Raw genomic sequence first — 14,859 nt, forward strand, 5'->3', positions numbered from 1 at the left:
ACAACGGAAGCAGGGACGTGCACCTAGAAGGCGTTTTTCCTTTTCCTCGAGAGGAATTGACGAGTCGCACTGCTCTGTACAATGGGTCATTGATTCGCAGAAAAAGCAGCCCTTTTTTGACGAACGGGTTTAGTGGATGAGGTCAAAGACTCTGTGGTTGATCGTTGATGGCACGGCTGTTTCGTTAAGGATAAAGGTCGCGATGTGGATGTCGCGGTAATGCGAAATTCTTTATCTTTGCTCTTCAACGCGTCCTCTTATACAGAAACATGCAGGACTGTTCGTTCGAGAGACTCTATTTCTGTTTGAATAAAAAGCAGCAAAGACTTAATGCTCGGCTTATGTAGCTGGGTGCGCTGTGCTTGTTCGCCAGTGCTTCCAGCTCCTCCCCTTTCCTCGGAACTCTGGCATGCGATGGTCTTGTTGAAATCGAGGACAATATCGTGAGGAAGCGATTTCAGGAGAATGGGGTAGAGCATTGAAGAATAATTATCTTCCGATATCCCGAGAGTCTTGCGGGCACGTGTCTGGGACTGCACAGTGTCGTAGAGGCTTCGAAGGCCACGAAGGTCATTGGGGGATCGAACGGGTTGCAAGTCGATGAGTCGCTGCATGTGATCCTGAATGATCAAGTCGTCCTTAGCAAAGCGGCGCTTTAGAATGTCCAGGGCATCACTGTAGCAGCTCGCGGTTGCTGGAAGTCCCGCGATCGCCAATGCCGCGTCGCCGGTCAAGAATGAGCGTAGATAGGTGAACTTGTCGACGTCGGTGAGGCCACCGTTGTTGTGGATCACTTGGTTGAACTGTTCCCAAAAAGGCGGCCACATTGATGGTCGACCATTGAACTTTATAAGTTCTATCTTCGGAAGATGAACACCGGGTTGCAGCGTGCGTTGAACGGGTTTGTTTGACGTTGACGATGACGTACGGTTGAGTGATTCATGAATCTGACGTATACGTATTTGAGCTTCGCGGACGTCGCTGTGGCTCGATCATTGTAATCGACAATCCGATCAAACTCTGCTTCAGCTTCCGTGGTAGAGAGCAGAGGTACGATGTCGGAGTCAGTTGCCCTCAAGTCGGTGTGAAGATGATTGAGGCGTTCGCTAAGGATGCAAAGCTGCTCTTCCGAAACAGTGTCTTGGCTAAGCGTTGATTCGATGTCGTTAATAAGCCGCGTTAGCTGCGATCTCTCGGCTTTGCGCTTGAGCTTGAGCGCTTCCTTGGTTGGACTCCGCGATGAGCAGCCAAAGGTCGGTACAATGAATCGGTAGGCAGGAAGGCGATTACCTTGGTACCATCGATGTAGTTCGCTGTTCCGATGAGTTTCGGCACCACTTGAAGGAAATCAAGCCTCCCGTTCAATAGCAAAATGGTTTATTATGAATAAACCGAGAAACAACTCCGTGGGTATAGCTGCTGTTGCGCGTTGGCCCAAGCGCGCGCTTCGTCCTCTTTGTCGTGATGGTTCCAACAGGAGCAACGGCGGTCAGTAGCTGAGATAACAGGAGCGACGCAATAATTTACGGCAGATGTTCTTTCAAGCACGGTGTACGGGCCGAGATACTTTTTCACAGAGCCCCTGTACTGGAACAGGTGTCCGCAGGAGCACTTCTTCGCCTGGGCGGAAAGAAATGATACGACGCGTCGCATCTCAACGGTCTTTCATCTTGTCTTGGATGGCCGTGATAGTGGCACGCGCAATTTCACAGGAGTGGACGAGGCGGGAAGCGAACTCTCCGGGAAGAGAGGCAGATCGAACAGTAAGCGTAGAGAGAAAGGTGGTGTCCAAAACAGAAGATGGTGCACGGCCGTGCACGAGAGAAGAGGGGCTGTAGTGTGGTGCGCGTTGAGCGGCAGTGTTATAAGCAAACCTTACGAAAGGAAGTATAGTGTCCCAGTTTTTGTAGTCGGGTTTAACATACATGGAGATCATGTGATCATGTCGGACAGAGTTCAATGGAAAATCTCGGTAAGACCATTGGTTTGGGGATGATACGCTGGTGTACTCTTATGGATGGTGTTACAGGCGTGCAGGACTTGAGCAAGAACACGTGACAGAAGTTTCTCGCCCCGGTCACTCAGAAGAACACGATGCGTGCCGCGGCACAAGATAATGGCGTGCAGGACAAAGTCGGCGACTTCAGAGGCAGCACCAGAAGGAAGAGCTGCCGTCTCAATATATATATAGGTTCTTTTAAGCTCTTCCATCGACTATGTATGTACCTCTGCCACGTAACTGGCTTCCCTTACACATACACTATTTTCCACTTTGACACTCCTAATGCTCACGCATTGCAGGAATGTGGCTGCAAGATAGGCAGATGGTACCATGTTAGTAGCTGCCTTGTGCAAACCCGATCATTTTTTCTTATCACTAATTGGACAATTAGACGACATTATTTACCTAAATTATTATTACTTGTATATAGGCCGAAAGTCATATATCAACTGGTGCACAGCATTCCAAAACATTGCATTCAACAGTTTGCAGCTCGCGACATATACTTTCTTACTATACCTATAGTGGTTTAACGGGTACGGTATTGCGCTGCTAAGTACGCTGCTGCGGGATGAAATCTTGGCCACGGATAGCCGCATTTCGCTGGCAGTAAATTACAAACACACTAGTGTACCATGCAATGGGAGCCCGTTCAAGAACCTCAGGTGCTCAAAATTATTCGCGAGTCGCCCACTACGGCGTAGCTCATGTTCAAATCATGGTTTCGGCATGTAAAACGCCAGAATTGAGGTATTTATTTATTCTGGGTGTTTCTCCCGCGTTTCGAAGGTGTGGGCAGAAAGCGATCGCATTGAAGTCAGCACTCGCTGGCGCGCCTCGCATGAACGCGAGGGGTATTGAACAACTACATTCAATGGCTGACTTGGCGGCCGCAAAAATGTGGTAAGGTGGTTGTGTAGATGTTGACTGCTGCTTTAAGTAAGCTGTAGTATGCTGCTGTATGCTAGATCAACACGCACCGACAACGCGCACGAGGTGCATGACTGAAGCGAAGAAAAAAATACATTTTTATTGTTTACTGCTGTATCACCGCTGCCTCGTCACTATATGACATGACCGCCAAGTCAGCCATTTAGTAGCGTTAGCGTGGTAGTCCCTTGTTAGTTCTTTATAACCACTTGTTGGCGTTTTGTGTTACGCCATTCAAACGAGTTGCTTTAGAAAATGTAGCGGGCTGAAAGTTATGCTTTCATATCCGACGCTCAATTTTGCATTTGAAATTACGCAATTATGGAAATATGTATTCAGTTAAAAATAATTCTGACTAATTAGCTAGTCATTGATAACGTAAAGATATCACAGGTTTAGGCATTGTGACTGCTAACAGAAAACTGTTGCTGCCAACTCTGTATCTCGTAGCTCATTTTCTGTTCCAAAATAGGTTGGCCCGCGTTAACTAACATCGGACTGTACAGCATCCTGATTGTATTAATCGAAGCGGGGCAATGCGAATGTTGATCGTTATGTGTTCTAAACCATAGTGATAAATCATTGACCTTTTCATATAACTAGAACTGTTTAACAGATAGCTCTCAAGGCTAGAAATAGTTATAAATACACAAATAAGACATGTTTGCGGCTCTTTAGGGCAGCAGCACTTATGTGTAATATTTAACAATCGAGGAGTCTGAGAATACCGTTTGCGCAAAACTCATTGCAAAAATTGCAGTAGTTCCGCGGTCTGCAAATACGTCACTTGTAGTCAAATTGCTTCTCAACCACGTGCGCAAAAGGACTGATCTCAGCAATAGGCACTATAATGGTTCTAACTTCTTAGCAATAAACTTGCAACTTCACTTCAAGTTTTTTTCTATATTTTGCAACTGGTAGTCATTCGTGCACCTATTTGTGCATTCGTGCATTCATGAAACGTTGACCACGGCAATAAATGTAGGTGGTGGTCTCGTCATGCAAATGCATTTCTGCGTTCTTTCATTCAGTAGACTTCATGAGTAGAGACCGGATTTTAGGCAAATGCCTATTTTGTTCCTTGTGCTCCTATCGCCCCACTTCGATAAATGAGCATGAATTAGAGGTTAAGAAGGGCTGCTATAGTGTTTTTATAGTGCCTATAAATGCCTATTTTGGCGTTTGTGCCTAAATGCCTATAAATGCCTATAAATGCCTATTTTCAATATCGGCACCTATATGAACACTATTTAGCCTCAAGTTTTGCTTTCGAGTGCAGTTAGAGACCGTTATTCATGTTACCGGGCAACAGTGACTGTTCGGAACTCTATTGGGTTCAACCTATAGTAATCTAGTTCAACCAACTTTCGGAAAACAACCGCTAGCAGCAGTGAAATGGGACGCGCCGCGGTTGGCGAATGCGAAACCACGGAGAGCCGTCAGGGGAAAGGAGAGTAAAGAGCAAAAGAAAAAAGAAAAATGTGATGTGCACGCGGCTTGTGTTCTGTTTGTAATTTACTTTTTAAGGTGTTCACTGCCGTCGAGCGTTCCTTCTCAGCGTACAAGATCATTCTCAGTGACAAGAGGGACAATTTTGAATCCAAAAATCTCGAGATGGTGGTAGTTTGCTATTGTTTCCACAATCTTCACAGTGATTCTTAGACTACGTTCCGCGTGCTCTCCAAACATATTTCTTGTTTACAAACAGAAACGTGCGCCCTTCAAATGGGTGGAAGTGTATTTGGCGGTGTTGGGGCGTTTTGCCTGTACAATTCCGATAATGTCATTGTATATGAGAAAATTGCCAGGGTGGTACCTAAAAGTCCTTACGTAAGAACATATTATTTCTTAATAAATTGTAGTCTCTCTTGCATTTATTATTTGTCTGTTTCTGTTGTGTCTTAATTTAGTTGCGTCAGGCAGACATAAAGTAGTGCTTTTTCTTATCAGTACTCCCAGCTTTCAAGTATTCTTTTTCATGCTTGTTTCACTTTATGCAACGCTTGAGTACAACAGCCATTGAACATGAATATGAGCAGTGTGCTTGTTGAATTACGCCCAATGATCGTCATTATTCCAGCAGTTCTATGGGACAATTGCACGGCTATGTTCAACTTTTGGCGCCTTTGTGCCATCATAAGCAATAACATTTCTTTTTTTCTTGTCGTAGATACAGGTCGGGCACGTCTTCGTTTGAAATTATTTGCATTTATGTAAAAGTTATTGTGCCTATATTTACGACGTTGGAGGCCTAAAACGTTGACTTGCCTGCCTATCTTTGGCGCCTAAAACGCGCTTTTTTAATGCCTAAAGATCCGGCCTCTATTCATGAGACTAGAATCACCTGCCCGGCAATACAGTTTCTATAACGCGTTATCGGTTTTTTAGAAGAAATTTTTTAGCATTTCAATTACAATTGACTGTACCAATTCCTGTGTATTTTCTTGTTTTTACTATGCGTTCTTTTGTCTATCTCGTAGTTAATAATTTTTTGACCGTATCAGTTTCTCTTCCTTTGTTTCGCGTTTCGATAATTTTGTTTTAATGTATAATTTTGCTAACTTATCCGCCTATATTGTATAATTAATATCCCATATTTTAGGCATTCCTCCTTATGCAAATCTAGCCTATTGCACTCTAAATGACTTTGCCTTTGAGAGCATATAAAATAAACAAATATGTAAAGGTATCTTTGCTATTGTGTAGAAATTGCTCCAAACGTCTTTGTTATTACGCTTTCTGTAGGCTTAGGTTGTGTTTGACACCGTGTCCAGAGAAGTTTATGCGAAAATGTTAAGAGAAGCGAGTTCCTCATAGCTGGAAAGAATCAAGGTAATGTTTGAGGTCGCTCGGAGCAAGCGAGACTGTTTTATGAGTTTCGCCTAATTCTTTAATAGTTATTATTAATTTTTACTGTATTATAAGCAGATCAAGATAGTGAATAAGTAAATTATAGGTTGTTAAGAAAAATTCCCCATCCATCTTTCTGTGGCTTAATAAGTGCTACATAAAAGTTTTTTACAAGCCTGAAAGGAGCACGCAAGAGCACGCTAAAAGCGCCACGCGACTAGTTGGGCGGCACTTTTGAAAGGACGCACACAGCCCAGACTCCCTTGGGGACGCCGAGTAATTAGGTGGGGCAAATGCGGCCGTTGCCCTCCGTATTTTCACGCGACCTACCCATGGCCAGACGTTCCTAGACAACTGCAATGCCTACTTTCGGAAGCTGTAGACGAAATCTCCGTGGCATTGCTCCCTGGGGCGGTCTTATGTCAGCTAGGCATGGACGGATGCTTATTCGGGTTGCTTAACGTCACTTCGGCACCTTCCTCCGAAGTTCCAACAACCCCTCGTGTGAAATCGTCTTTACTTATTGCGACCACACATTTTGTCTACAAGTTCTTTCACCTTTCCCATTCCCGCCACTATCTTGGAACGTACGATCACCTTCTGTGCAGTTTAATTTAGGAAGTATCCAGCCCGTTTCACAAGAGCTTCTGCTGTGAGAGTGACTGCACACTGTCGGAGCCTTTAATGAATTGCCGTCGTTTGGCGGTCGTTTCCTTTTCGAGCTGAACTCGAGCTCGTTATGCGCACCACGCAGCGTCTTTGGGTGAGAGGCGGTGGAGTCGGGACGCTTGAGGAATTGAAAATTTTAGAAAAAAAATAAAATCGCACTAAGAGCACTCCTCATTCACGCAGAAATTGTGCACGCAGATATGGCACAGTATTTGAAACTGGAGATAGCGTTTGGCCCGTACCCGCAAGTTGTAAGCGCATATTGAAAGGCAGAGAAGTATAAATTATTGCTAACTAAAAGTAGTGTGTCCCTTTCAAGTCACCTCCTAGGCGTGTTTTGAGAAAACGCAACGAAAATTGAATATGTGACAATACAGGTGCTCACCTTTGCGAAAGCATTATGAGAAATTAATATAGTGAGGCCAACGTTTCTCGCAAAAACTTTATAGGCTTTATTTATTCCTTCATTGAAGAATGTCCCTTGCAGGTTACATAGGAGAACATATTTTTTTCCTTGCTGAGTTTCGGTATTGTGGAAGATATTTCTGGCTAAATGTCTTTCGCCAACAAGGAATGACAGGCAGCAAGGGTCATTCGTTTGTTTAGACTATAAATATGGGACGACAAAAAATATTTTGCAGGCGACTCGCTTTCCTTTGACAGCGCTGTCAGAGGAGACATACCAATGGAAAGTCTCCAGCTACAATGGCGTTGAACACGTGATGTAAAGCAAATGAGATTTACACGTCTGGTTCACATCTCACGATAGCTGTCTATACATCCCAATATACGCCATAGGTGGCTTGTGGTAAAGCTCAGTTCCAGTTTACTGCCTGGTGTTTCCCCTGTTGCGCTGGAAAAGCACCTGCAAGATATTTCTTGCTTTTCGTTGATTATGCTTATTTTCGATCTGTTTTGCGCATTTAGATAGAAAATAGACATTCTTTTCGAATAGTTATATATGCTCGCTATCAAGGGTTAAGCTGCTATTAGAAATTCATAAATGAAGAAGTCACTTATTGACGAATACTTCGAGCAGCTCCATGCTCTATACTACAGGTGTAACATCTTTGGCCACTGCAAATTTATACGGAAATTGCGACAAAACAGTGGATTAATATATCTGTGATGCTGTACTTGCCATGGGGCTTATAATAAAACAAAGATAAATTGCTGTAAACAAAGCACCTTATAACTGATGCTTACTCAGCAACATAATCCAAGGAATGCGAAACAGAGTTTCCTCGGAACAAGAACACGATGATGAGGACACAATAATTACGTCTGCACAAAGTCTCTCTATTACGCCTGCACAAAGCCGTGTAATTTAGTGGCAGGCGGGCATCTTATGCAGGTATTGCGAATTTCTACAAGTGGCACATCTTCGAGACTACAAACAGACATACATGGACGAATAATAAATTTTAGCGTTGAATCGACTTCGAAGTGAATGGTAATATTGGTACAATAATTTTGAGAACAAAATTTTAAATACTGCTAATACACTTACACATCGCATATATTTGTGAAACAAGAAATGCCAGCATTTTGATGCTGAGGCTGCTGCTAATGTCAGCCTGATTTCATTCGCAGTGCATAATATAGCGTACATTATTTTCAAAATAAATAGTTATATGGGAATAAAAGCTTTATACAACAAAGAAAAGTTGGTAGTTTTCTTTTTAATAGAAGAGGCCGAGGGGGGGAGGGACGGTTTACTAGCAAAAATGAAAACAGTTTATTTTCAATGCGGTCATTGACATATTTTCATGCAAGAAATTAAAGTGCGAACCTTGTTACAATGGCAGCGGTATGTGATCGAATATTACAAAATATCAAATATTACCAAGCCTCCAACGCCATTCCCAACAAGGAAGGACCTGTTAGAATATATTCTTGAATCTAAACATTTTGTACCCGCCGTGGTTGCTCAGTGGTTATGGTGTTGGGCTGCTGAGCACGACGTCGCGGGATCGAATGCCGGCCACAGCGGCCGCATTTTTATGGGGGTGAAAAGTAGAAAGCACCCATGTAAGTACATAGATGCAGGTGCCCAGTAGAAAAACCCCAGATTGTCCAAATCAACTCGGAGTCCCCCACTAAGGCATGCCACATAATGAGATAGTGGTTTTGGCACGTAAAACGCCATAATTTAATTCCATTTTAAACATTTTGATTGTCTGAGAACGTTCAACAGTAAAACCATGTATACGAATATTGATTCAGACGACCTTCTTCCCATAGGGCTATCTCTGGGGCAGACGACATTTTACATTTTAATCAAGAGCATGTCGTGGCAGATGATAGCCTTCCCTTATGGCAGTAGTGACTGCAACGCAATGACACTGACCGCCGTCAGTCACCTCGGCAAGTGAAACGTTTCGCATGCGCAAGGCAGGTAACTCCAAGTGTTTAAACTCGCACGGGAATGTGAAATACTCATGACATTCTAGAAAAAGTACCGGCCTATGACGGTGGCGTCATTTGAAGACTGGGTCTGACCATGGGCTAACGTCAGAGACACCTAACTCACTGTCGGCCTTCGCATCTGAAGCTTCCAAGTGAGTCACGGAAATGTTCGCGAAACACCACGTGCTCCTTCCTTTCGCTTTGTGCCGCGCGGAACGGCCATCAATTCGTTCGTCCGAAGTTACGGATACCACAAGCTCTACAAAGCTTACTTAAGTACTTAAGCACTTAAGTAACCTAACACACATGTATAATTACTAATGAATGGTTTCGTTAATGCAGGTGTGAGTAGTCGCACACCGGCGATTGTTATCCCACAATTGTTAAACGAGTAGAAATCGCATAGTAATCTATGACTGAACCTGAGTGCATCTTCATTTGTACACTGTTCTGGATTAATATCCAAACAGAAGATTGTTGCGCTTGTCTCGATTTCAGAATGTTCTTCAATATAAACTTTGTTGCCTTTGTTTTTAGATGTAACTTGAAACAGCTGACAGCAGGGAAGTTCGTTCCTCTCGGGTCATTTGTCTTCGTATTTCTATGCGAGCTTGGTTACTGAAAGTTTTCAAACGGACAGTTGGAAGGAAAGGGAAGGGGGGGGGGTAGATTGTTTCATTCGTCTGTTAACGACTTGCGGTTCCAGCCTTTGCCAGGGGCCCATTTGAAATGCGCACGAAGGATTAACTACAACTACGCATTAACTTGGGTCGGGGGGGGGGGGGGGGTGAGGAGGGGTGGCGTGGGCAGTAGCACGAGCTAACAAATGCTCACTACGCGCGCGCACCGCCCACCTAGAAGCTCCGGTAACAGCGAACACTACCTACGTCAGGTTAACACGATGCTGCAATGCTAAAGGTGAAGCGCCTATAAAATCACGGACAGAGTTTTCGGGAAACAATGCATAAAAAGAAGTGAATGTAAGTGAAAAACCACCTTTAACTCATAGATGACATAAAGATGCAGCCCTTTCAACCAACTCGCATGGCGTGCAAACCTAAGGCCTTTAATGTTCTGTTTGGTTATTTGCATAATTATAAGCATAATGGGGAACAAACCTGGCGTGTGCCTGGCACGCGATGCGTAACGCAACCGCCAACTAGCATGTTTGAGCTGCAAATTAAAATTGAAGCACTTCCCTTTATTTCAATTCGCTTAATAAGTGGTCTATCTCATTATTACCTCGTCTTTGAAAGAACCAAACTTACCTGCATAACCAACGTCTTAAAATAACAGGACAACTTTTCCGTTTATCCACCAATACAAATGTGTCGTATTTTTTAATAATTTGATGAAGAACACGGTCCATGACTAGAACAGTTCTTGAGCAAGTCACCAGAGCAGATTTGTTATGTGCTTTCACAAATGCAAATATATAAGCAGCCTCTCCTTTCAGCTTTAATGTTGCACATACCCAGTGATAAATGGAAGAAATGTTAGTCCTAATAGCCTAATAATTATTAGTTCTGAAGACACCGCTAGAATAACTTCACTGAAATGTTTGTCTGCACGTCCAATGGAACGACTACGACTAGCTGCTGTAGATGAGTCGTCTCAGTAGAGTGCAAATTGTGTTCTCTGGGCCAATCGCTCGAGTTTCAACTCGGCTGTCGTTCATGAAAACGGCTCTTGTCACCGCAAAATTCATTGAACATCTAACAAAAACAAATGCTGAAACTCCACTGGATCTGTCTAAGTATGCTTAAGCATACCCCAAACTTCAAATAGGCCCACCCCCAAATTTCATGTAAATGAAGCTCATAGATTTTGTACTGCACCCACTCCCAAATTTCAAGTTGGCCGACACCCAAATTTAAGTTAGCCTACATCCATATTTCAGTTGGCTCAGCCCAAAATTTTAGTTGGCCCACCCCTAATTTCTAAGTTTGACCACACCCACATTTTAGGTTGGGCCACCCACAAATTTAGGTTGGTTCACCCCAAATTAAGTTATTCCAGACACATCAGTAACTAAACTTGTAACTAAACTTATGTTATGATATCATGTCTCTAATGAAACCCATGCATTTTGTACTGCCTTTATTTTTTCAACTTTTTCTGATTTTATTGAATTTGGTCACCGGTCGTCTCAGCTAATTAATTCAACTGTTTCAGACACTACAGCAAGTCAGCTTGTAACTAAACTTATGCTCTGATATCATATCTTTAATGAAACCCATGAGTTTCGTAGAGTGCAACTTTAAAAATTTTTGATTTATTTTGAATTTTGTCCCCAGGTCGTCTGAGCTAATTAATTAAATTATGGGGTTTTACATGCCAGAACCACGATCTGATGATGAGGCACGCCGTAGTGGGAACTCAGGAATAATTTAGACCACTTGGGGTTCTTTAACGTGCACCTAAATCTAAGTACACGGGTGTTTTCGCATTTCACCCCCATCGTCTAATTTTTCCAGACACTTCAGTAACTCAACTAGTAACCAAACTTATGCTTATATCATATCTGTAATGAAATCTACGAATATTGTACTGTACTATTTTCTTTTCTATTTTGCTGATTTATATTGAATTTCGTTTCAGCTGAAAAATTCTAATTATTCCAGCCACTTCAGTATCTCAACTTGTAACTAAACTTATGCTATGATATTGCCAGGTGTATTTGTTCATCTTTCACCGGCGGACCGCTCTTCACCGGCTCACAAATGTTAACCGTTATCGCTCGGCGCAGGATGCGCCTGCATCTATCGGAAGTTTCTCGAACGTTATCGATGCTTCTTTTTGCTGCCTGTTTTCACCGACGCTTATGTTATATGATTTTTTGATCGACGCGAATTGTCTAGAACTTTCTGGAAGACACGCGGGCACCAGGGAATAATCTGGAACATTCGATGACTCATGTATAAAAGCCGACGCGTCTCGCCGCTGATCAGATTTTCGACGATCGCCAACTGTGTTCGCCGCTATCGTTGTGCTTCGAGTGTAACTTGCTTTTGTGGGCACAGGTTCGTCCAATAAACAATCAGTTTCGTCATTCACAGTTTTACGACTGTTTGCTTCATCGTCACTACTACGTGGCAATATCATGTCTCCAATGAAACGCATGAATTTTGTAGTGCTCCATTTTTTTCTTTTTTTTCTGAATTTCGTCCCCGGTCTTCTCAGGAGGTGAAACGGAAGTGCTGCACAAGAAACAAGAGTGTCACTCGATGCTCGTTACACTGCATAAAAAAAGAACAAAAGAGGGCAAAAATAATTTCAGAAGAGCCGTTTAGCAAACATGTGCGATGCGCTCCGCGGCTACCGTCAAGTGATGGGAAACGCCCCACGTAATGATCAGGATTATTGAACCACGCCGGCAGGGGATGTACACGTGAGTGTCCAGCTTCTTGCCCCGCCAGGGGCTCTATTCTGGACACGCATGGCGGCTGCACGGCCGCCATTATCCGCCATCTTGTATGTCTCATTGGCTGTCCGGAGGTCACGTGTTTTGAAATTTGTGCCGGGAAACGGAAGTTTTGCTAAATGCAATTTTGCGTTTTCGTCAGAATGATGAAACGTGACGTGGAGCTGCAAACTTTATCGACTAATACTTTTTTGTGGTCCTTGGCACCTCTATTGCGACTTTAGCGCTTAAAAAGAAAGTGGACGGTAGCGTGCAGAAGCCCGTGCAATGCATCTGCAATTTCGCGAATATGTGGTGGCGTCCCAAGATAGCCGGCATGTCAGCTTGCTGATTGGCTGAAGGAATATCCTGTGAAGAGCGTCACAGGAAGGGCTGTTTCGTAAACGTCAATTTGACGTTGCGTGACGTTGCGCTCGGCCGCCATTGCAGAGATTTTCCGCCATAATTTGTGGTGCGACGAGCCACGCGAATTATGGTAATGAGCGGCCATATGCAATGACAGTGGAGAGGCAAGCGTATCGCCGCCTTTTCCCTGTAATTTCGGGCCATAAAAATCTTTTGCTCACAACGCGTGTTCATAGCATTTGCATCGCTCTCGGGTGGTGTTGGCATTTGTGTTTTGCACCATCATTTTTATTAAAAACACGTTTATTTGAAATAATATTGGTTGAAACTAGCAAACTTTCTGCGACATTTCGCACTTTCCACTGTTGCGTTTGTATTGTAATCAATATTAATGACTTTTCGCGTCATCAAAGGCTATGACAACGGTGACTTTTTAATTTGCAAAAAGAAATGCACGCAAGACGGCGTCTTGAAGTTTCCTCTCGCGGAGCGAGTAAGCAGCGAAGTGCACAAGAGATGGCAGTGCCGGCGTTTGCGTCGCTCAAGCGGATACCTGTGGCGCGCGCAACGCTATCGATGATATTCGGCGGCTTCTCAGCCAGACGAGTCGGGCTGAGTCACTTGCGGATCTCGAGATAGCGATAACGCGGCCTAGAGCGTGCGCTGATCATCACTGGCAGGTCGCGTATGTTATCTCAAGGTAGAAAGCAAGCGCGTGGGCGCCAATATACGATGACTCATTCCGTTTCCCGAGGACACGCATCCTAGCTAATGAAGCAGACGACAGCCTGCGCGCATGCAGACGACGGAAGCGAGAAACGATTTTGATGGAATAATCGTACGCGTTGAGCTAGCTGTTTTATTTTTACTGGGGAGGAAAACTGTTTTGCTTTATCAGCCACGCTATGTTCAATGCCTACATTACAGTTTCTTAGGCGAAACGTCAAATTTGCGTCACGTTACGAAAGCAAATCGGGTCTATCGGCGCCATTGTGTAAGCGTCGCGCGTACGTCACGCTTCGAAGAAAATGGCGGAATGTCCAGAATAGAGCCTCAGTTTAAAAGAAGAAAGGCCTCCAGTCCGGGTGATGTCCGCGTGGTTTGGCATGCCAGAGTGGCAGTCCCGCAAGCGTTGTCGGCTCCGTATATGCTTGGTAGTCCGTGGCGAAAACTTGGGCATTGCAGAAGAGCAGTTTAGAAAACGTGTGTGATGCGCTCCGCGGCTGCTGTCAAGTGATCAACTGATTTAGCAAGAGATAATGAAGTTGGAACACCTTCTCACCTTATACTACTCATTAGGCTAGGAACCTGCGCACACTTCTCTTGTTCCAAAGCCAGCCAGATCTTTGAAACGCTCGGCACTTGCACCCTGTGCTACTTCCTCGCCTTCCTACCTTGTGACAGCTCGTGCTCCAAGGCGCCGTTTTAGAAGGCACTATCTGCGGGACCGGACCCTTTTCCTCAGTACGTCCTGTTAATTTCGTCTCAGCTAAATAATTCTAATTATTTCAGACACTTCAGTAACACAACTTGTAACTAAACTTATGCTCTGATATCATATCTATAATGAATCCCATACGTCTTTTTTCTATTTTTTCTGATTTATCTTGAATTTCATCCCCGGTCGTCTCTGCTAATGAATTAAATTATGAGATTTTGCGTGCCAAAACCACGATTTGATAATGTGGCACACCGTAGTGATGAACACCGGAATAATTTGGACCACCTGTGGTTCTTTAACGTGCACCTAAATGTAAGTACAAGGATCATGCCCCAAAGTAGCATGATCTCCAAAGTAAAGCAGGCTGTAACATGTCTTCACTGAAGATACCTGCCACGGTGGCTCTGTTAACTAAGTCGTTGCACTGCTGAGCACGAGGTCGCAGGATCGAATCCCGGCTGCAGCGGCAGCATTTCGATGGAGGTGAAATGCCAAAACGTCCATGTGCTTGCGTTGTAGTGCACGTTAAAAAACTCCAGGTGTCCAAACTGATTCGGAGCCCTCCACTACGCGTGCCTCATAATCAAAACTGGTTTTGGCAAGTAAAACCCCAGAAACACTTCTTCACTGAAGGCACATAGTCGCTGATGACGTTGCAATCCGTGTTCCTCCCACGAATGCTCGTCCACTGCGTATGTAGAAACCAAAAATTGCCATGTCGTGAGCTCGCGTCGAACGGCTCGCGTAGAAAGCATGCCGTTGCTGCCACAGCATCGTCTTCAACGTGGT

General features: G+C 44.1%; 1 protein-coding gene across 1 annotated transcript; it reads right to left on the reverse strand.

Moving 5' to 3' along the window:
• Nucleotides 1-257: 257 nt before the first annotated feature.
• LOC125943465 (uncharacterized) lies at nt 258-827 on the reverse strand. The gene has a single exon (XM_049662795.1). It carries the CDS (start codon nt 825-827, stop codon nt 258-260), a length of 570 nt encoding a protein of 189 aa, XP_049518752.1.
• Between the last annotated feature and the right edge of the window lie 14,032 nt (nt 828-14,859).

Source organism: Dermacentor silvarum, chromosome 2 (assembly GCF_013339745.2).
Source record: "Dermacentor silvarum isolate Dsil-2018 chromosome 2, BIME_Dsil_1.4, whole genome shotgun sequence".
Taxonomy (NCBI): Eukaryota; Metazoa; Arthropoda; class Arachnida; order Ixodida; family Ixodidae; genus Dermacentor; species Dermacentor silvarum.

Bases quoted from the DNA above. Each gene is read 5' to 3' on its own strand.
- LOC125943465 (XM_049662795.1), bottom strand. From the start codon at position 827: ATGTGGCCGCCTTTTTGGGAACAGTTCAACCAAGTGATCCACAACAAC.